General features: G+C 35.0%; 1 protein-coding gene across 1 annotated transcript in view; it reads right to left on the bottom strand.

The window, feature by feature from the left end:
• Positions 1-24,488, bottom strand: part of MRPS35 (mitochondrial ribosomal protein S35) — a 51,709-nt gene that overhangs the window by 9,588 nt on the left and 17,633 nt on the right. The window contains exons 6-7 of the mRNA XM_079139447.1: positions 14,556-14,665; positions 11,242-11,311 (exon numbers count right to left, since the gene is read on the bottom strand). Coding sequence (XP_078995573.1) covers positions 11,242-11,311; positions 14,556-14,665 — 180 coding nt within the window. The remainder of the gene's footprint in view (positions 1-11,241; positions 11,312-14,555; positions 14,666-24,488) is intronic.

The following is a 24,488-nucleotide window of genomic DNA, read 5'->3' as shown; positions in this document are numbered from 1 at the left end:
GACTAAGTAAAAAAATGTGAACAGTGCTATTTCATTCTTTTGGGTAAAAGGACCAACTACTCTGAAGAGAACTTTAGATGGCTCTCTCCAAAACTCCCAGTGGTGTGTTTAACAAACAGGAAGTTCTGCCTCTGAACTCTCCTCTCCAAGTCTCTTTGTCATTAGAAAAATAAAATTCGTTAGAAAAAAAAAAAAAGACAGGGGAAATTATTCAAAACCAGGATTCAGCATCAGAATCAGCTGTGGATCCTCTAAGCTATACTCATGGCTAGAGTCTGATTCTGTGGCGTCCAGGTATCTACAGTTTACAAAGGTTCACAGTTGAGACAGACCTGATCCCAGCTTAAAAGAGGTTGTGGAGATTGGTGAATTTTCAATTAGTCAGTTACTAAGTTTGAGAAGACAGCAATCTAGTAGCTAAAGTCAGCTTTGATTTCATCTGTTACTACCCAATATTCTGGAAGTCAAAAGTGAACAAAACTAAATATGATACTATGCAAAGAATATGAAATTCTGAAGTTGTAGTTCAGGTCTGGGTTCATCTGTTAATTAAAGCTTCTGTGACCTTGGGCGAAGTACCTGACCTATTCTCTATGTCTTAATTTCTCAGTGTAAAAATGAAGAAGTTGTAACAAGATAAATTCTTTGATTCTGATCTTCTAAGTTAACACTAATTTAAAATGGGTAGCCACACTAAATGCTTTGTGTTAAAAAAAAAAAAAAATAAGACGTATTACATTGAAAAAACTTTTAGAGAAGGGAATGATTCTTCTCCCACACCATTTGGTCCTCCTCCCTGTTTTCTGTGCAGTACCAGGAATTGAACCCAGAGCTTTCTGCATGCCACACAGGCTTTCAACCACTGAGCTATATCCCTTTCCCTTTTTATTTTCTTTTTTAAAAATAGCTTTATTGAGGCAAAACTGAAGTATAATAAAATGCACATATTTGAGGTATGCAATTTGGTCAGTTTTGACATACATATAACCAATACAATCAATATCAAAAGCATTTCCATTACTTTTTTAAAATTTGAAATCATGAAGACTGTGTTTCCTGTATGATTTATTACATTACACATCAACCACCTTAAGATATATATAACCCCACTCGCGCATGTCAACTACTTAAACATAAAATGGAATATTATTAAGTCATAAAGAATAATAATATTATGGCATTTGCAGATAAATAGTTGGAATTGGAATATATCATGCTAAGTGAAATAAGCCAATTCCAAAAAACCAAAGGCCGAATGTTTTCCCTGATAAGTGGACGATGATATATAATGGGGGTGGGGGTTGGGGACTGAGAGAAGAATGGAGAAACTTTAGATTACATAGAGGGAAATGGGGGGGGGTATGAAACATGGTGGAATGAGACAGACATCATTACCCTATGTACATGTATGATTACACGAATCGTATGATTCTACATCGTGCACAACCATAGAAACGAAAAGATGAACTCCATTTATGTACAAAGAATCAAAATGTAGTCTGTAAAAATAAAAAAAATAATTTAATAAAAATAAAAATTAAAAAAGAGCTTTTTGGATATCCACAACTTTTTTAGGTAAAATAAAATAAAATAAATGGTACACATAAATATCTCATAGGTCAAAGAAGAAAGCATGAGAAAAGAAAATACAAAGTGCCTTGAACTAAGTGATAAAAAGCTTAAAATATCAGGATCTCTGAGATGAAACAGTACTTAGTTGAACATTTATAACATAAAGTACTTATATCAGAAAGAAGCTAGATTAACAATCAAATTATCTTCAAATTAGGTAGTAGGAAGGAAAAACAAAAGTAGAAGCAGAAATATATGAAATAGAGAAGAAATAATACAGCTAAAAGGTGAAAAAATGAAAGTCTAATCAAGCAGAAGCAAGAACACAAAAATTAATACCAATGGAAAGAGAGCTATAAAAATAACCCTATAGATGCTAAAAATACATTAAGGTAATATTACAACTGCATGCCAACATACATGATAGCTTACACAACATGGTCTATATTAGAGAAGGATCTGTGTGTTGCTGAGAAGAAAGTGTATTCAGTCACTGATGGATAAAATATTCTATACATGTCTGTAAATCTAAATTATCAATTGCATTTTTTAGTTCTATAGCTTCTTTATTTAGTTTTTGTTTAGAGGATCTAACCAGTGGTGACAGAGGCATGTTACCCTGTATTACTGTGTTTTGGTCAATTTGATTCTTGAATCTGAGAGGGTTTGTTTGATGTACGTAGGTGCTCCATGGTTTGGGGCATAAATATTTATGATTGTTAAGACTTGTTGAAGTATTATTCCCTTAGGTGGTATGAAATGTCCTTCTTTGTCCCTTATGATTAACTTTGGCTTGAAAGTCCACTTTATCTGATATGAGGGTATCTGCTTGTTTACGAGATTCATGTGAATGGTATGTTTTTCCCCTTCTTTTTACTTCAGTATGTGGATGTCTTTGCCTATGAGGTGAGTCTCTTGAAGACAGCATTTTGTTAGGTCTTGTTTTTCAATCCAATCTGCCAGTCTATGTCTTTTGATTGATGGGTTTAGGCCATTTACATTCGATGTTATTATTGAGAAACAATTTTTATTCCCTTCCCTTTTTATTTATTTCTGGTTTTTACTTTGAATTAGTTTCTCCTTTGTTTGACTATTCTTCTAGAGTAATTCTTCCCTTTGCTGGTTTTCACTTTTTAAAAAAATTTCTTCTTCGTGAAATATTTTGTTGAGAATGTTTGGGACTGCAGGCTTTCTAGCTGTGAATTCTTTTAACTTTTGTTTATCATGGAATGTTTTTATTTCATCATCAATTCTGAAGCTTAATTTTGCTGGGTGTAGTATTCGTAGCTGGCATTCATTTTCTTTCAGAGTTTGGTATATATTACTCCAACATCTCCTAGTTTTGAGGGTCTGGGTTGAGAAGTTAGCTGAGATCTGAATTGGTTTTCCTCTAAAAGTTACCTGCTGTTTTTCTCTGGCTGTCTTTAAAATTTTATACTTATTTAGTGTGTTAGACATTTTCATAATTAATGTGCCTTGGTGTGGGTGTTGTAATTTTGGGTATTTAAGTCTCCCATATTTGATTTTCCATTTCATTCTTTAGGTTTGGGAGATTTTCTGATATTATTTCATTGACAAGATTGTACATTCCTTTGGTTTGTATCTCTGAGCCCTCGTCTATCCTGATAAATCTTAAATTTGGTCTTTTCAGTTGTACCATATTTCTTGGAAGTTCTGTTCATGGTCTCTTAACATCTTTTCTCCATGGTCAACTTTGTTTTCAAGATTATATATTTCATCTTCAAGATTATATATTTCAACTTCATTGCCTGAGGTTCTGTCTTCCAAGTGGTTTAGTCTGTTGGTGATGCTTTCCATTGGTTTATTGATTCCTTCATTTTGAGAATTTCTCTTGATTTTTTTTTTTTTTCAGAATCTCTTTATTGAAGTGATTTTCATTTCCTGTATTTTCTCTCTGATCTTACTCCTCACATCATCCTTTACCTCACAGATTAGTTTAACTATGTACATTCAAAATTCCTACTCTGACATTTCTTCCACAATGGTGTCATTAGATTCTGTTCTTGAAGTATCTTGGTTTGTTTGGGGAAATTTTTTCCCTTGTTTTTTTCATGTTATTTGTGGGTCTACCCAGATAACAGCATGGATCTGAGGCAGATTTTCTGTCCTGTGGACATGCAGTGCCCTTGAAGGTTTCTAGTATCTCACTGTTTAGGGAGAGATAGACAATAACAACCAATGCAAACAATATACAGCATTAAACCAAATAGTTATGACATCTAAAATGCTAAGTATCACAATAAACAAATGACATGATTGGTTTTGGCCTACAATAAAAGCAGGAAGTTTGCAAAAGGGTTTACAATTTTAAATGGTGGATGAGGGAGAACGAAGTGATAAAGGTCATGATAACTGTGAGGAAGGAGAGAAGATAGAAGTAAAAAAGTAAAGGAAGAGTGAAAGAGAACAAGAGAGACCGACTTTTAGTGGAAGAAAAGAAAGAAAAAGAATCAAGGGAAACAGGTAAGTGAAAAATATATCTATAAAGTAAAAATTTAAAAATAATTAAAAATAATATAAAAAGACTCAAAACAAAAACAAAACTAAAATATACTAATCAAACATTCCAGTCCTCAAAACACTGATTAATGAAAAATGACTGGCTTCAGAAATGTTAGAAATGAGAAAAAAAAAACGAATATGAGTATGTATAAATGTTCATGTACCATTAAGGTGACAATTAAACAGAAATGAAAAAAAAACAAAAAAAAAAAAGGAGAAAAAAAAAAAACCTGATGAAAAGTTAAAGTATTCTTTGTATTGGAGTTCAAAAGATTCTCAGCTTCTCTTCTCAGCAGTTTTAGGTGGGGTCATCTGGAACGTGATGCTCCACCTTTCAGACTGCTGGAGCAAGAGAGGTAATCTTGTAGGTGGAATTTCTGGAGGCACAGTTTAGGCTTAGGTGGGCACCAGGCTCTTTGTTGAATGCCAGTTGGTCTGCAGATTTTAAATTAGTGCACCTCCAGGGCCCAGTAACTGCTGGTCTACACTGGAAGATTGTATCCCAGGGTGTCCCCCTGGGTTTCACTCATGTGGTAGAGGAATCCATTCTTAGTCCCCTAAGTTACCTGTGGCCCACATGTTTCCTGGTCTTGGGTGCAGTCTCCAAACTCAATCTCTCCCCGCCCTTCCAAATTCCCAGCAAGATGCTTCTCTCCCAGCCTGCCCTGCAAGCAGCAGGTTGGTAGCTGGGATTACAGGTGTGCACCACCATGCCCAGCTTGGTTTTGTTTTTGTGTTAACTCAACGTGATCACTTGAAACAGTAGAGAGATTTAAAAAGACAGAGACACAGATGATCCTCCTATAACACCACAGATCTACTTTTAGAACAAAGGCGAGACATATTTGTCTGGAATAAAGTAAAACTGTGGCATGTAGTCTCTTGATACTGTTACTGGTCCAACATAAATGCTCACACTCATTATGTGAGTTCAGTTAATATATTTAGCCAGTTGCATTTCTTTAGCAAACATGTAGTATATTAGGTTTATGGATGAAGTGTGAAATAGAATATACACTTTATGTGAAATAGATGTACCTTGCTAGAAGTCAATACTTTTTAAGAATATAGATTCTATTAACTTCATCAAATATAAATTTGTATCATGAAATAAACCCGCTAAAGCAAACATTTGTGGAAAGCTTCCAAAATAATGTAGAATTAGAATAATTTTAAACATTAAAAAATATAGTTAAATGAAAAACCTGATCTACACATAATTCAAATCATACATTCATGAACACTGTCTTTAACTTTTGCAAAGATATTTCTTCAAAAGAGGTCATAGTTTTTGACTGTTAATAATTTTATCTAGGAATTAGTAATATTTCATACCAGTAAGCTAATTATTAATGATGTCTAACATACATATGGCACATTTTATATTACTGAAAAGGAACTTTACCTCTTGATTTGTCACCTTATTTGTGAACAGATGTAGAGTTGAAAAATCTTCAAAAGTCTATTTATAAAAATTTAAAATAATAGAAAATGTTTCTTTCAAAAGCTGTTATAATATTCTGTGTTCTTACCTAGCATTAACCTAGATACTTTGAAGCACAAATTAATGTCGGATCCTTGCTAATGAAGCCCTGTACAATTAATAAGAAAGGCAAAACGTTAACAATAAGTGACTAAGACAAGTATCTGTAGTGAAGTACTTTAGGGACCAATACAGGAAACTAAATAAGATAGTATAACTTGTCCAGGGACAGGCGGCTGAGGCAAGAGGATCACAAGTTGGAAGTCAGCTTTGGCTCAAATCAGGTATTAATGCCTTGAAAGATATATATAAAAAAATGAGTAAGTGGGAAAGAATAAAAAAATTAAATAGTAAATAATACAACCCTTGAATGTCTGTGTCCTCCTAAAATTCATGTTGAAACCCCAACCCCAATATGATGGTACTTGGAGTTGGAGTCTTTGGGAAATAATGAGGTCAAGGATGGAGACCTCATGATGAGACTAGTGCCTTTATAAGAGACAGGAGAGTTTGCTTCCTCTCTCTCTGGTTGATGCAAGAACACATCCAGAAAACAACTGCTGCAAACCAGGAAGAGGGCCCTGACTCTAACTCAACCACACTCGCACCCTGATCTCTGACTTTCTAGCTCCAGAACTGTGAGAAATAAATTTGTTGTTTAAGTCACTCAATCTGTGGTAATTTGTTAGAGCATCCCAAACTAAAACCCTTATAACTTTAGTGATAAGTGTAATACTTATCACTAAACCTGCTGGTTTCCACTAGTGTTCTGCCATTGGAGATTATGTTTTTCCTGTTTTATATTAACCTCTGTATCTAATTATGGCATGCCAATAACTGGCAATTAATAAACATTTGTCATTTTTAATGAAAGCATACTTGACATTTGATATAGGATGACTTACTCCTTCATAAACACTAAAATAGTGAGAGATGTCTTTTCAGACAACTAGTAAAATGCTTGATGTTGCCTTCTGATTACAAATGTGCACTTTGTGCATAAGCCATACACAGCATGTTTCTCAGTCTGGCTCTGACTTATTGCCAGTCTCATCTTCTACCTTCACCCTGTTAGTCTATACCCTCCCAAACTAAACTTCTGCCTGCTCTCTAATCCTACAAGGTCTAGAAGGTCCTTCAACCATTTCTCTACTATATTCTCCTATTCATCTTCCAAAATTGTCACCACTCCTTTGAAGCTTTCAGGTAGAATTAACCCTTGTCTGCACCTCTCACAGCCTAACTTCTACTACGCAGCTCAATAGACTGTATTATAACCATCAATTTCCCTCCAGAAATAAAAGTACCTAAGGGTAAAGGCTCATTCCTTTTGACAGTCCATACTGATCATAGTATCTTTTCTTGTACAGTTGTCCCAGTCTGCTGGGGATTGGTTGAAGGAGTCTGCAGATATCTAAATCAAGTTTATGTCTTCTCAATGTAAATACTATGTAAGTAGTTATTATAATGTAATGCAATTGTTAAATATTTTGGGAATAACAACAAAAAAGACTGCACACGTTCAAAACAGCTGCATTCTTAAAAAAAATTTTTTTAGTTGTAGATGGACATAATACTTTCATTTTATTTATTTCTATGTGGTGCTGAGAATAGAACCCAGTTCCTCACATGAGCTAAGCAAGCACTTTCCCACTGAGCTACAACCCCAGCCCAACAGCTGTAATTTTTAAAGGAATATTTTTGATCTGGTCTTGAAGGTTGTTTGAATCCGTGGATGTGAAACCCATGGATACGGAGGGCTGGCTGTACATAAGAACTAAACAGCTATTGAAAGAGTAAACACAGAAACATTGTTCAAGAGTTCTCTAATAGAACCTGGCAATGCATGTGTATGTGAGCACTCACATACTATCAAAATGAAGTTAAAATCTGACAGATTAAATGGTGATTATGGCTTTGCAAAATAATTTCTTAAGTCAAGTTTCTTTGTTGGAGGATGTTAGCAGAGAACATGGAAAAAGGGAACAAGTCTTAGGGATTTGAGTATGAACTTAGAGCACAGAAGACCACCCTGAGAATGAGCAGGTCCTGTGCAGAAGTTGTCAGGGGTGTCAGGGGTGTAATGTGGCCCAGGAGGACTTGTAGATCTAGAAGATGGTGATTCAAGTGTTGAGCACAATCACCCAGAAGAGGAAATCCACAGCTAAGTGCCAGACCTAGCCTTTGATTTGACTCTGCTCAGTGTGGGTCAGGGTAAGGAAGACTTCTTAGAAGAACCAGATGTTGGCCAACCAGAGAACAAACAGGAAAGAAAACCCACCCAGGTTGTACTTCTGACACAGGTTCAATTTCTGCTCAATGGACACTCATTCCAAGTTCACAGCTGTGCTAAGGTTAGATCATTCCAAGAGTTTGTGGGGCAAGGCTTGATGGAGGGACTATTACAAGGATCATGAACAAACGCTCCCCAGTAAAGCTTACTCCCTCTGGCTTCAATGCCTTTGCTACTTTCAACTTAGACTCTTTACTTTTATCAGAAGTATTTGCAATAAGGTTCTATTTAAAAATGAACTTTATAAGTAAGCATAAAATTATCTAACTTAGAAATTTTTGTTCACTGATTTTTCAGAACCACACTCTATTACAAAGTTAGATGTATTTCTGGCAATAAAACTGTCATGAAATCCAATAAGACACCCCAAAATTTAAATTTTAAAAAGTAGCAATTAGTAGTAATTCAATATCAAAACCAAAGAAGAATTTTGGAATTTGATTTCAGAGCTCTACATCTTCCAGAGCAAATGCTTTTTTTCTTTGCCCACGTGTTTTACTCTATCTTCTGGCAAGACCTCTATAAAATGTTCTTTCAATCATTTCTTAACCTAATCACTTTTGGAAGGTTTAGATTAATAAACATCATGCAATAAAAGTTAATTCTGGGAAGTTTCATTTTTATCGTTAAGTCAAATTGTCAATAGGACACATGTTCTAAAATTTTAAAGACAGTAGGGTAGAGATCTGACTTTAATTGGGTAAATTCTGTCAACATAAACTATGTACCAAAATTGGAAATAAATGAATTTGAAATTCTAAGAAAAAAGTTTCTTCATTTTAGTATTGTTAATGATATTAATAGCTATTTACTAACAGTCCATTATTTGCTCCATACTTACTGTAAATTCTAATTTATCCAAAAACTCTTTAGAAGAAAATTGAACCTCAGAGGTTAAAAGTAATGGAACTGGCACTGGAATCCAGTCCTTGATACATCTATAGTTAAACCATTTTGATATTATACAACAGTAACATCCTTAAGCTAAAGCATAGATGAACCTTCTTCAGAGGGTTCCAACTACTTTCTCAATGCTATTCAAAGGTAACCTCCATGGAAAGGTTAAAAAGCCAAGAGATACACATATTTGAGTATGAAATGCTCAGAAGCTAGTCTGTAAAAAAAGAAAGCAATGGATTAAACAGGGGCTTTCTAAATACTGGATTAAATGCCAGGTGGTAACATCAATTTCAAGTATGAATTCCATGCTGGTGAGGGAAAAAAGAATTTTGATTCAATAAAAATTCTGTTCCAGTAGCTCTGCAAAATTTCATGGCTCATCTGCATTCTCTTAAAGCTCCTTCACTGATGGTACTTGTTTAGAAAGAACTAAGAGCCAATTTTAATATAGGAATTCTTTAATTATATCTGTTTGGGACAGTTATATGTGGCTACCCATCCTGGCATCAAAGTAATTAGCATTAAAGATCAAAGTCTTCTTGTATGAATCCAGAATACAAGCTTGTTTGGATTCTATGTCATGGAACCACAGAAAGAATCCAGTAAGTCAACTTTCACTGAATTTATTTATGCCTGTCATTTCCTTTGGGGCAATTCATTTTACAGACTGTTGGAAAAATAAGGGATTCAAAACTGGTTGGCTTTTATTGTTTATTATTAACTCCTTAAGCACTAGCCATACAACTGTAGTTAATTCAGCCACATTGCTGGTTCTAAAGGTAACTTAATCATCTTAAGTCAAAGGCATTTCTAAAATCAACTGACAGGAAAGAGAGATTAACTGATATTATCATATTGCTCCTGAAGTCAGGAATTAGAAAATTCAGATGAATTATGAAAATGAGAATACTACAAAAGAAAAGAGCAACAAGCTACTTTTTGTTCTTTACTAACCTTGAAATTTTCTTTGTTTCCACTTGCCACTCATTCTCTTGTTAAAACTGTTTTATTATTAACATCAATAAACATGCTGTGAACAGTTTAGAGAGCAGCTGCATGTGTTCACAGACTCACAGTATCTCAAAGCTGGAAGGAAGTCCCAAAGGCCATCTAATGCAACTACCTGTCCCAGGAATGTGCTCTTTTTTTAAAAAAAAAAAAAAAAAACATGTCTTAGAGAAGAAAGCCAATATATGGAACATTTTCTACCCACTGAAGTAGCCCACTGCATCTCTGGATATTTCTCTTGAAAAGTTCTCATTTAGTGAGTTGAAATCTGTCTCACTATCGCTTCCACTCAATTATATCTTTAAGTCATAAAAACAAATTATTTAAGTTCTCTTTCGTATGAAACTCTTTGAACATCTAAAGACAGTGACCTTCTTCTGCAACTATCTCTAGTCCTTCAAATGTTCCTAATATGAAATGCTACTGAACCTCCTAAGTCCCCTATGTTGGGCAATCTACAAAAATTTTAACTTAATTTGAATGCATACTTAAAATGATTATGTATTTTTTTACTTTGGTACTGGGGATTGAAACCAAGAGCATTCTACCACTGGGCTGTAACCCCAGCTCTTTTTTATTTTTAATTTTTATTGTTTTTTAGTTGTAAAGGGACACAATGACTTTATTTTGTTTATTTATTTTTATGTGGTGCTGAGGATCAAGACCAGTGCTTCACACATGCTAGGCAAATGCTCTACCACTAAACCACAACCCCAGCCCCTCCAGCCCTTTTTTATTTTGAGACAGGGTCTTGGTAAGTTGCCAAGGCTAGCCTTGAACTTGTGATTCTCCTATCTCAGTCTCACAAGGAGCTGGGATAACCAAAAATATTTAAAACTTTGAATTACCTAAACACAAAACATATTGGTTTCCAAATTTAAATCAGATGAGTTGATGATCAAGTATAGCAAAATTTTCCTCATAAATGCATATACTTCTATTACAACTCAATAAATACAGACACAAGACCACTTTTAATACTATTTAAATAATAAATTGCTCTTAACTGTTCCAAATGTATAATAGATATTAATTATTAACTAAAAATTTTAATAAGCACCTAAAATAACTTTCCACAAAGTTTTGGAAAACAGGATAAATCATAAATTCTGAAGTTATACAAAAAATTATTACTCTCCCATAACTGAAAGCTTTCACTCAAATGCAAAACAAAACAAAACACCAAAGCAAAGCACCCTGAATTTTCTAGCAAACATCAGAAACTCTGCATTTCAAAAGTATTTCAGGCACATTTTAATATGGGCCTGAGATGGACCAGATAATCTATTTCAAGATCTTCACTTTGGTTATCAAGAGAAGTCACCTATTATATTTCATACATACTTAGATTATTTGGTAGTTCACAAAATATTCAATTAAGTACTTGCTACACAGAATATTTTGAGAGGTTAATATCATCTAAATTACACCCAAAAACCATTAAACATTCATACACACTTACCCAAGACTCATGGTATAAAACTGTTAGTAGATACATCGCATAATCATAATTCTGTCTCTTTAAAGGGCACCTTTGAAAGAGAAAGAGGGAAGATGTCAAAATTCTAGAAACTTAGTATACAGAATAATTTGCAAAGCATATACTAAATACAAAAGATAATATCTTTAGGAATTCTTTGTTTTTAAGAAAATTTTGTTTTTGGAATAAGAATAATAGCTCATTATCTGTGGATACTCAACACTGGTGTTATTTTTATCTTTGCTTTCCTCGCTAATGGAGTTATTTGTATATAACAGTTTATGCTATTTTTAATATGACTGTGTCCAAGTCAAGTCCCCTTCAGCATCTCATAATCTGTGAACTCATAATCTGTGTCATCTCATCTCTAATGAACTCATTTTAAAAATAGTTAAGACGAGCTAGGCGCAGTAGTGTGTATTTGTAGTCTCATCTACTTGGGAGGTTGAGATATGAGGATCGTTTGAGTCCAAAAGTTCAAAGGCCAGACTGGGCAACACAGCAAGATTCTATCTCAAAATAAATAAATAAATAGTTAAAAAACAAATAGGCAGCTTTTTTGCAATGAGTTTGCTACCAGAACACAGGTATCATGAAAAACATCACTAAATCAAAGCCAAAATGGTCTTGAAAGGAAAAGATTCATATCAATGTCCTTGTCATTGGACACGTAGATTCAGGTAAGTCTGATCTACTGGCCATCTAATCTACAAATGTGGTGGGATCAACAAAAGAATCATTGAAAAATTTGAGAAGGAAGCTGCTGAGATGGGAAAGGGCCCCTTCAAGTATGCCTGGTCTTGGACAAACTGAAAGCTGAGTGTGAACGTGGTATCACCATTGACATCTCCCTGTGGAAATATGAGACCGGCAAGTATTATATGACTATCATTAATGCTAATATGCCTAGGTTCAAGGGATGGAAAGTCACCCATAAAGATGGCAATGCCAGTGGAACCACACTGCTTGAGGCTTTAGATTGCATCCTGCCCCCAACTCGTCCAACTGACAAGCCTTTGAATCTGCCCCTTCAGGATGTCTACAAAATTGGTATTGGTACTGTCACTATGGGCCAAGTAGAGTGTTCTCAAGCCTGGCATGGTGGTAACCTTTGCTCCAGTCAATGTCACAATTGAAGTAAAGTCTGTTTAAGTGTACCACAAAGCTCTGAGTGAAGCTCTTCCTAGAGACATATGAGCTTCAATGTCAAGAATATGTCTGTCAAAGGTGTTCATCGTGGCAATGTTGCTGGTGACAGCAAAAACGACCCAACAATGGAAGCAGCTGGTTTCACGGTTCAGGTGACTATCCTGAACCATCCAGGCCAAATCAGTGCTGGCTATGTCCCTTACTGGATAGTCACACAGCTCACATTGTTTGTAAGTTTGCTGAGCTGAAAGAAAAGATTGATCGCCATTCTGGAAAGAAGCTGGAAGATGGTCCTAAATTCTCGAAACTGGTGATGCTGCCATCACTGCTATGGTTCCAGGAAAGCCCATGTGTGTTGAAAGCTTCTCTAACTATCCTCGTCTGGGCCATTTTGCTGTTCATGATATGAGGCAGACAGTTGCTGTGGGTGTCATCAAAGCACCCACAAAAAAGCTGCTGGAGCTGGCAAGGTCACCAAGTATGCCCAGAAAGCTCAGAAGGCTAAATGAATATTACCCCTAACAATGCCACCCAAATCTTAATAAGTGGTGGAAGAACAGTCTCAGAACTGTCTGTCTCAAGTAGCCATTTAAGTTTAATAGTAAAAGACTGGTTAATAACAATGCATCGGAAAACCTTCAGAAGGAAAGGAGAATGTTTTGTGGACCATTTGTTATTTTTTGTATGTGGCAGTATTAAGTTATTAGTTTTTAAAATCAGAATTTTTTAATGAAAACAACTTGACCAAAAATCTGTCACCGAATTTTGAGACCCATTATAACAAAAGTTTAATGAGAAAAAAAAAATAGGCAGTTAGATGCTAATCTGTTAATCTTGATTTCTCTAAAGCTGATTCTTTTTAAATATGACCTGCACTATATATAATTCTGTACTATTACTGCTATATTTAAAACAGAACTAATATCCTAAAATTAGTTAGAACTTCTACATACACATGAAATGGCGCATGTATTAAGGGTAGTAAGAGAAAAAGAAATAATTTCTTCCAAGTTCTTAATTTCTTCCAAGTTATCTTATTTATAAGATAAAACCATCAAATGACAAATGACTTTTAACTACACTGTTCATTCTTCATTTGTTTATTTAATAGTTCTCTATTCCAAATAATCATTACCATAAAACATATACACTGATACTAGAAAAAAAAAAAGCCAACATTATCAGGTACTTACAGAGTTTCAAACTAACATTTTAAAGATATTTTTGAAGTTGAATAAAGTAAAACTTCAACATTATTTTGCATTAAGTAAAAGGAATATTCCTAATATATTTCAAATCTATTTTCCTCATAAGGTAATATTCAGAAACCATGGTTCCTTTACCTTTTCTGCCTCTATCTTATTACTATCTCTACATGTATGTCATGTTCCTTCTTCCCACCATTAAGACTGATGATGTAAGACCAAATTGCTTCTGATACCTCCAAATGCTTTGAAACTGGGTTACGCAGGGAAAAAGGAGACCTGCATACCCTCTTTTCTCTAAAGACAGGTCTTTTATATTTTGACATAATCAGAAACAACCAAAGTATAATTCTAATAAGAAAATAACCATTTAGTAAAGATATCCCAATAACCTTTCTTTACATCAAATGGAAATCATAAAATTTATAAATTCATATGAGATAAACATAATACTGAAGTTACAAATATCTACCCTGGCTCTGAAATTCTGCTAATTTACAGAAGTGCCTAGATAAATTTCCACATGTATAATTTGATAATTTTAATTTTGAACTACAAAACTCTTTGATGCTTTCATTTTATAAAAACCTGCTTAAGGGAACACTTATTCTATTTTATGGAATGAGATGTTGCCAGATTCCAGAATCACAAAGTCAATTAGGAAAACAAACAAACAAACAAAAAATCACTACCTATTTAAGCATTAATTACTAGCAAATCATACTTTGTCTTTTAACGTAAGTTTTATACATATGGATATGTGAAAATTAATATTAAAAGTAACAATACAGTTAAGCAATCCTCTCTGCATACATGAACAACATAGTGTGAGGATATTAAAAATATGAATTAAGACAACTCTGCTAACCCTTCACTACTAGTACCGAAGTACTAGAGGACAAAGAAACACGTGCATAGTCTGCTCAACTTTTCTTTCTTTACCTATCTGTTTTGATGGTAAGTACATCTGTAGTCTTGCAGTATCGTTCTCCTACAAGTTTAACAAGTTTCTTCTTTGCATGATCATCTAACTTCAAACTGGAAAGTTTCACCTTAAAAGTAAAAGAAAAAATTATTTGAAAAAAAATCACTTCATGTAATTTGCTTAAAGAAGCAATAATGTTATTTGTATTAACATTAAACCCCCCCCCAAAAAGAAATCTTTTCAAACTACTTTTGATACAGAGTTAACAGCTGGCATATATTCTAAAGCCGGATCTTATTTATGGAAAGAAAAATAAATGAAATAAAAAGGAATATATTATTTGGAGTTCTCTGAAAGTTCTGGGTATGTGTACCTTCCTGAAAAAACTAATGACATGTCTTAAAGGAGGCAAATTAGGATGCTTATTAGAAGCACAAACAGAAGTAAGCTCAATTAGTATTTTCAAAGATGGACAACAGAAAAAAACGGATAAAATAAAATAGCTTTAAGAAATTTTTACCATGCAATTTTGAAACCTGTATCACTGCAACTGTTTTAGGGACATTTATTTTTAAGAAGTACCGATCTCTTGGAGGCTGGAATATTGCACTAGGGAAGGAACAAAACAAATTTTTTTTTTTGGTACCAGGGTTGAATCCAGGAGCGCTTAACCATTGAACCTACATCTTAGCCTTTTCTATGTTTTATTTCGAGATGAAGTCTTGCTAAGTTGCTCAGGGCCTCACTAAGTTGCTGTGGCTGGCTTTGAACTTGCAATCCTCCCACCTTGGCCTCCCAAACTGCTGGGATTACAGATGTGTCACTGTGCCTAATTCAAAACATTTTAAACAATTCGGTTCAATGTTTTTGAAAATTCCAGTCCCATAGCTTGTTATTTTTTAAATTATTTGTTAAATACATCAAAAGTTAATACTAGTCCCATAGCCTATTAACATATTTTTAAAAATTATTTCTTTTAAATATATTTAGGAAATCTGAGTTTACTAACAGGATTCTTTATATACTTCTTAGAGCATTTTGGAATTTCAAGATACAGGGTTGGTATGTTAATGATTCTCAAATTTATTTGACCTCAGATTTCAATTTTCAAGGAGTAGTTCATAGAATTAGTCTTCCTTAACACATGTTTTGGGAAATACTGGAATTACATACTTTTTAAATTGTAGAGAATTACAGCATGAGCTAAAAGTATCTAGAGATGAGTAAGTATGACAAGAGAATACAGTTAAATAAAGCATTGTAATATCAACCCGTTTTTGCTTATTATATGAAATATCTGAAGCTGAGTAATTTTATAAAGAGAAGAAATTTATTTGGTTCACAGTTCTGGAGGTTTGAGGCATGGCACTGGTATCAGAATGGTTGGAGCACATATAAGAAAAGCAAATCATATTGCAAGACAGGAAGCCAGAAAGAAATCCAGGGTTTAGACTCACTCTTGTAAAGGACTCACTCTTCGAATGACCCTAATCTCCTCCAGAACTATCTTAATCCCTCCCCCGTTACCAGGGAACCTCCCACTAGGCCCTACCCCTTAAAGGTCCAACTCCTCCCAATATTGCCACACTGAGAACAAAGTGACCAATGCATGAATCCTTGGGAGACAAACTCATATCCAAACCATAGTAAACATAATTACTTTTCCATGTAGAGCATTAAGAGAGAATTGTAACTTCATAAAGAAGCAAATAGATTAAACATTTTAAAATTCCACCTGATTCTTGTCTCTAGCTTCAATAATCCCACACTTCCCTCAAGACATCTTATCAGGATAGCCTATTTATATGCTAATTTCCACCCCTCTGAATGGCAAACCTTCAAATCTAAGAACAATATCTATTTTGTTTTTGGCAATGGTCTAGGAATTATTACAGTTCTTTAGAAAGAATACGTATCAACAAGTAGGTTTACAGTTTGCGAGATAACCCATTTTATGAAAAATCAGATTGACAACAACATGGAGAATTACTTACAAGAAAAATAAGAAAATGTACCTACATTATTATAATTATGCAAATTCTTATACATATGCAAGGATATAGAGACAGTCTATAGAGAAAAATGGACAGCTTTTACATTAGAATAGTAAGAATGCAGGCAGTCATCTGTCCTTTTGAAGCTCCCTTCAATAAAATCATAATGTTTAAAAAGACACTGTCATTTTTAAAATGTGTTTTAGCTTTTTTGCTGTAAGTGGTCAAAAAACATGGCAGCTAACAACTACTTTAAAACCCATATTCATATTAACATTTTAATATTCAAAACTACATAGAGTGTATGCCAGAAACTCATAAATAGTTCAGAAATAGTGTGTGGTACACTCACGCCACCTGCTAGCACTCAAATGCACTGCAGAATTATATCTAACACAGTCTAACACTGACTTCAAAGTGGACTGGCATTCAAATGTCTTTCCTCACCAAAATTCAAAGCAATCCTTAAGCTTTTTGTTTTCAAGTTGCTATTTTTCAAAGAACAGATATTGTGCCACTAATATTATCCTCAAAATAATGTGGATATTTCAAATCACAGGAGGTTGCGATCATATGTGTCTATCTTTAAATGTCTATATTTTAACACAAAAGGAGCTACATAAATTTAAAAAGGTTTAAATGTGAGATATTTTCTCTACATGCAAGTACAGTATGATTAAAAAAACTGGTATTACACATGAGAAAAGAACTGGGTTTGATTTTTAGGATTGTTACTTGCTACATGATTTCAATCAAATTATTTTACCTCCCTGAGACGGTTTCCTCAGTACAACTTCATTCACAGGATCTTTCTCAGGAATAAAAGAGACAAAGAGAAGAGAGTGCTTCAAAGTAGTCTTATACAAACATAAGTTCTTAATTCTAAATTCTCTGACTATAAAGAAAAACATAACACTTTCCTTCTCTGAATTTAAAAATCCAAGTATCTTCAAATCATATTTATTTTATGTATGTTAACCCTACCACATTGGTTGAGTCAAGCTAGACTGTATATGCTTAATTCCACTGTTTCATAAATTCATTTCATAAAGATAGCATGATCCTGATACCAAAACCTAGTAAACAAAGTTACTAATCAGGAGCTGGGTATGCACCTCAGTGGTAAAGTGCTTATCTACTATATAGAAGGCCCTGTTCTCTGACACTGAAGAAACCGTCTTTTAAAAATTATAAGTCAATCACAACTACACTGGAAAATCCTAGAAATTAAGTTTTGTCTATTCATTAGCACATAATACAAAAATAGATTTTCAACACATTTTTGCTATATACTTACAATGTTCTCACTAGGATACAAGCTGCATACAGTACACACAAAAAAAATTTTGTTGTTTTTGAGGTTTCTTAAAGGTACCTCAAAGAGATGGGCAGTTCTCTTCCAGATGAATGAAGGTACATTAGTCAGAGATCTTTGGAATAATGGCTGATTCTATGACTGGACAGGGAAAATGTAAGATGAATCTGGAGTATTTTGTAGTCCCAGAAAATAAGGAAATGTTTAAAAATCAAATGATAGGGTTATGGCAAAGGAATAGAGAAGCCAATTAAAAGTGTGCTCAATTATAAAAGCCTGAATAATTTTAGCAAACAAAAAAGATATATTTTTATTTATTACTGGACTATAACCCAAAGTATCAAATAAATATCCATGAGTCCATACTGACATAAACGTTTGAACAAATAAACATGTGGGAGAACAGACAAATTTTCCATATAGAATTCAAATAATGAATGTGGCATTTCTCCCTCAAGGAGGTATAGCATAACTCTTGATCCCTTAAGTGGGGGCTTTGCATAGTTACTTCCTTCCTAATGAATAGTTACTTCCCTATACTGGAAAGGACAGGAAAAGGGTAATTTTATAGCGAAGAAAACTGACAAACACTAATTAGCATCAGCCAGGTGACCAAGGTTGACATCATCAATGAACAATCATATTAAGAGCCAATACTTTTGATATACAATATGATAAGAATGGCAGTTTATGTCTGGGGCTTTCCTCCTCAAAATACATAACAAGTGGAAGGACATTCTAAGAAGTATATAATTAGTACTTCTAAAAATTGTCAAGGTCAAGTCAGACACAGAGTCTCTCTCACATCTGTAGTCCCAGCACTAAGGGGAGCAGAGGGACCACTTGAGCCTAGGAATTTGAGGCCAGCCTGAAAAGCATAGTAAAATCTTGTCTCAAAAACAAACAAACAAACAAAAAAACAAAATATTTTTTAGGACTAGGGTATAGCTCAGTGGTAGAGTGCTTGACTAGCATACATAAGACTCTGGGCTTAATCCCTGCACGGAAAAGAAAAAAAACTACTAAGGTCGTCAAAAACAAGTCTGAGGAACATCACAAATAAGAGGAGTCCAAGGAGACATGATGACTAAATATAAAGTGGTACCCTTAATGGCATTCTAGAACAGAAAAGAACATTAGGTAAAAACTAGGTAAATTCAAATAAACTACAGACTTTAATAATATTATATCAATATTAAATCATTAGCTGGATTCAGTGATGTATGCCTGTAATCCCAGCAGCTCAGGAGGTCGAGGCAGGAAGATTGTAAGTTTGAAGTCAGTCTCAGCAACTTAGCAAGACCTTAAACAACTTAGCAATATTCTGTCTCTAAATAAAATAAAAAGGAATGGGTTCAATCCCTGGTACAAAAAATTTAAAAAAGTTAAATCATTAGCTGCGACAAATGTAAGAGTATAACATAAGATGCTTCCAATAGAAGAAAATAAGTATATATGAGAATTTTCTGCAGTACTCATGAAAATTTCTATAACTTTAAAAACTATTCTAAAATACAAAGTTTAATTTAAAAAAGTATATGAGAGGAGGATCCAAGATGGCGGACTAGAGGGTGACTGCATCTCCTGTCGCTCCAGAACCCAGGATTCAAGAAGGGGAGGCATTGAGGGACTCGGACTAACATAGAGCCACAGGGTGAGTCTCCCCCACCGGGTAAAGCTCAGCCCGGGTGGCAGGCCCGGACAGGGGCGGCTTCTCAGAGCAGGGCAGGGCAGCTAGAGTCTTCCCCAGGCAGCCCTGCTCCCTCCGCCAGCGGGTACCTTCCACGGCCAGCTTCTCGGAGCAGGCCACCCAGTGAGAGCCTTTCTGCACAGAGTGAGCTCCAAGTCCAGGAGCCAGCGGCGAGCTCCGGCCCGCAGGCAGCTTCAGGGACCAGGACAGGGCAGCCAGGGACTTCCCCAAGCAGCCCTGCTCCCTCCGGTGGCAGTCTCCTTTCATGGCCAGCTTCTCGGAGCAGACAGCCCAGTGAGAGCCTTTCTGCACAGAGTCAGCACCAAGCCCTGGAACCAGTAGCGGGCTAGGGGCAGCTTTCTTTGGAAGCACTGCATTATCAAGTTACTCCAAGACTTCAGGCTACTGAAGACTGGGAGGTGATATACTGGAAATCTACAGGGACACTATAAGCCAATACAGGAAATCTGCAATATCACAGAGTCCCACTGATATCTGACCAATATGAGAAAACAAGGGAAGAAAATGTCCCAAACAAACCTAGATACTGTATCAATAAAGCCCAATGACAGCACAGCAGAAGAAATGTCAGAAAGGGAGTTCAGAATGTACATAACGAAAACAATCAGGGAAGCAAACAAGGAGATGAAAGAGCAAATGCAGGCATTGAAGGAGGAGATGAAAGAGCAAATGCAGGCATTTAATGATCGCACCAATCAACAGTTAAAAGAGCAAATACGGGAAGCAAGAGATCATTTCAATAGAGATACTGAAAAAAAAACAAACAGAAATCCTTGAAATGAAGGAAACAATAAACCAAGTTAAAAACTCCATAGAAAGCATAACCAATAGGATAGAACACCTGGAAGACAGAACCTCAGACATTGAAGACAAAATATTTAACCTTGAAAACAAAGTTGAACAAACAGAGAAGATGGTAAGAAATCATGAACAGAATCTACAAGAACTATGGGATATCATGAAAAGGCCAAATTTAAGAATTACTGGGATTGAGGAAGGCTTAGAGAAACAAACCAAAGGAATGAACAATCTATTCAATAAAATAATATCAGAATATTTCCCAAATCTGAAGAATGAAATGGAAAACCAAGTAAAAGAGGCTTATAGGACTCCAAATATACAAAATTACAACAGACCCACACCAAGGCACATTATTATGAAAATACCTAACATACGAAATAAAGACAGAATTTTAAAGGCCACTAGAGAAAAGAATCAAATTACATTCGGGGGAAACCAATAAGAATATCGGCAGATTTTTCAATCCAGACCCTAAAAGCTAGAAGGGCCTGGAACAACATTTACCAAGCCCTGAAAGAAAAGGGATGCCAACCAAGAATCTTATACCCAGCAAAACTTACTTTCAGATTTGATGACAAAATAAGATCCTTCCATGATAAACAAAAGCTAAAGGAATTTACAAAAAGAAAGCCACATTACAGAACATTCTCAGCAAAATATTCAATGAGGAAGAGATGAAAAACAACGATGCAAATCAGTAACAGGAGGAACTAGCCTTAAGGAATAGCCAAATAAAGGAGAAACCAAATCATGTCAAAAAACAAAAATGAGTCAAATGACTAGGAATACAAATCATATCACAATAATAACCCTGAATGTTAATGGCCTGAACTCATCAATCAAAAGACATAGACTGGCAGATTGGATTAAAAAGAAAAATCCAACAATATGCTGCCTGCAAGAGATTAATCTCATAGAAAGAGATACCCATAGACTAAAGGTGAAAGGATGGGAAAAAACACACCATGCACACGGACACAGCAAAAAAGCTGGAGTATCCATCCTCACTTCAGATGATGTGGACTTCAAGCCAAAACTAGTCAGAAGGGATAAAGAAGGACATTACATACTGCCTAAGGGAAGCATAAATCAGCAAGACATAACAATCATAAATATCTATGCCTCGAACATTGGCTCACCCATGTACATCAAACAAATCCTTCTTAATTCCAGAAATCAAATAGACCACAACACAATAATACTAACAATAATACTAACACACCTCTCTCACCACTGGATAGATCTTCCAAACAAAAATTGAATAAAGAAACCATAGATCTCAATAACACAATCAACAATTTAGACTTAACGAACATATATAGAATATACCATCCAACAAACAACGAATACACTTTCTTCTCAGCAGCACATGGATCCTTCTCTAAAATAGACCATGTTTTATGCCACAAAGCTACTGTTAGCAAATACAAGAAGATAGAGATACTACCTTATATTCTATCAGATCATAATGGATTGAAATTAGAAATAAATGACAGAATAAAAAACAGAAACTTCTCCAATACCTGGAGATTAAATAATACACTATTATAAGATGAATGGATAACAGAAGACATCAGGAGGGAAATAAAAAAATTCTTAGAAGTAAACGAGAACAAAGACACATCATATCAAAATCTCTGGGACACTATGAAAGCAGTACTTAGAGGAAGATTTATTTCATGGGGCGCATTCAACAAAAGTAGTAGAAATCAACAAATAAACGACTTAACTGTACAGCTCAAAGCCCTAGAAAAAGAAGAGCAGACCAACACCAAAAGTAGTAGAAGACAGGAAATAGTTAAAATCAGAGCCGAAATCAATGAAATTGAAACAAAAGAAACAATCAGAAAAATTACCAAAATAAATTGTTGGTTCTTTGAAAAAATAAACAAAATTGATAAACCCTTAGCCGCACTAACAAAGAGAAAGAGGGAGAAAACTCAAATTACAAAAGTTTGGAATGAACAAGGAAATACCACAGCAGACACGAGTGAAATACAAAACATAATTAGAAGCTATTTTGAAAATCTACATTCCAACAAAACAGAAAACCTTGAAGACATCAACAAGTTTCTAGAGACACGTGAATTACCTAAACTGAAAGAGGAGGATATACACAACTTAAATAAATCAATCTCAAACAATGAAAGAGAAGAGGTCATCAAAAGCCTACCAACAAAGAAAGTCCGGGACCAGATGGGTTCTCAGCCGAGTTCTACAAAACCTTTAAAGAAGAGCTCATTCCAATACTCCTCAAATATTCCATGAAATAGAAGAGGAGGGAACCCTCCCAAACTCATTCTATGAAGCCAATAGCACCCTGATACCTAAACCAGATAGAGACACATCGAGGAAAGAAAATTTCAGACCAATATCCTTAATGAACATCGACGCAAAAGTTCTCAACAAAATTGTAGCAAATCGCATCCAAAAATATATTAAAAAGATAGTGCACCACGATCAAGTGGGTTTTATCCCAGGGATGCAAGGTTGGTTCAACATCCGGAAATCAATAAATGTCATTCACCATATCAACAGACTTAAAGTTAAGAATCACATGATTATTTCGATAGATGCAGAAAAAGCATTCGATAAAATACAGCATCCCTTCATGCTCAAAACACTAGAAAAAATAGGGATAGTGGGAACATTCCTTAACATTGTAAAGGCCATCTACGCTAAGCCCATGGCCAATATCATTCTAAATGGTGAAAAACTGAAAGCATTCCCCCTAAAAAGTGGAACAAGGCAGGGATGCCCTCTTTCACCACTTCTATTCAACATCGTCCTTGAAACTCTAGCCAGAGCAATTAGACAAACCAAAGAAATTAAAGGGACACGAATAGGAAAAGAAGAACTCAAACTATCCCTGTTTGCTGATGACATGATTATATATTTAGAGGAACCTGGAAATCCCACCAGGAAACTTTTAGAACTCATAAGTGAATTCAGTAAACTAGCTGGTTACAAGATCAATGCTCATAAATCCAATGCATTTTTATACATAAGTGATGAATCTTCAGAAAGAGAAATTAGGAAAACTACCCCATTCACAACAGCCTCGAAAAAAATAAAATACTTTGGAATCAATCTCACAAAAGAGGTCAAAGACCTGTACAATGAGAACTACAGAACACTAAAGAAAGAAATTAAAGAAAACCTTAGAAGATAGAAAGATCTCCCATATTCTTGGATAGGCAGAATTAATATTGTCAAAATGGCCATACTACCAAAAGTGCTATACAGATTCAATGCAATTCCAATTAAAATCCCAATGATGTACCTTACAGAAATAGAGCAAGCAATTATGAAATTCATCTGGAAGAACAAGAAACCCAGAATAGCTAAAGCAATCCTCAGTAGAAAGAACGAAGCAGGGGGTATCGCAATACCAGATCTTCAACTCTACTACAAAGCAATAGTAACAAAAACGGCATGGTATTGGTACCAAAATAGACAGGTAGATCAATGGTACAGAACAGAGGACATGGACATAAACCCAAATAAATACAATTTTCCCATACCAGACAAAGGTGCCAAAAATATGCAATGGAGAAAAGATAGCCTCTTCAACAAATGGTGCTGGGAAAACTGGAAATCCATATGCAACAGAATGAAATTAAACCTCTATCTCTCACCCTGCACAAAACTCAACTCAAAATGGATCAAGGACCTCGGAATCAGACCAGAGACCCTGCAGATTATAGAAGAAAAAGTAGGTCTAAATCTTCAACATGTCGGCTTAGGACCGAGACTTCCTCAACAGGACTCCCATAGCACAAGAAAGAAAAGCAAGAATCAACAACTGGGATAGATTCAAACTAAAAATCTTTCTCTCAGCAAAGGAAACTATCAGTAATGTGAAGAGAGAGCCTACAGAGTGGGAGAAAATCTTTGCCACTCATACTATAGATAGAGCGCTAATTTCCAGAATCTATAAACAACTCAAAAAACTCTACACTAAGAATACAAATAATCCAATCAACAAATGGGCTAAGGAAATGAACAGACACTTCACAGAAGAAGATGTATAAGCAATCAACAGATATATGAAAAAATGTTCAACATCTCTAGTAATGAGAGAAATGCAAATCAAAACTACCCTAAGATTCCATCTCACCCCAATTGG

This window comes from Sciurus vulgaris, assembly GCF_902686455.1.
Source record: "Sciurus vulgaris genome assembly, chromosome: 5".
Lineage (NCBI taxonomy): Eukaryota > Metazoa > Chordata > Mammalia > Rodentia > Sciuridae > Sciurus > Sciurus vulgaris.
The sequence above is the reverse complement of the archived record's forward strand: the minus strand, read 5'-3'. Positions and strand labels throughout refer to the sequence as shown.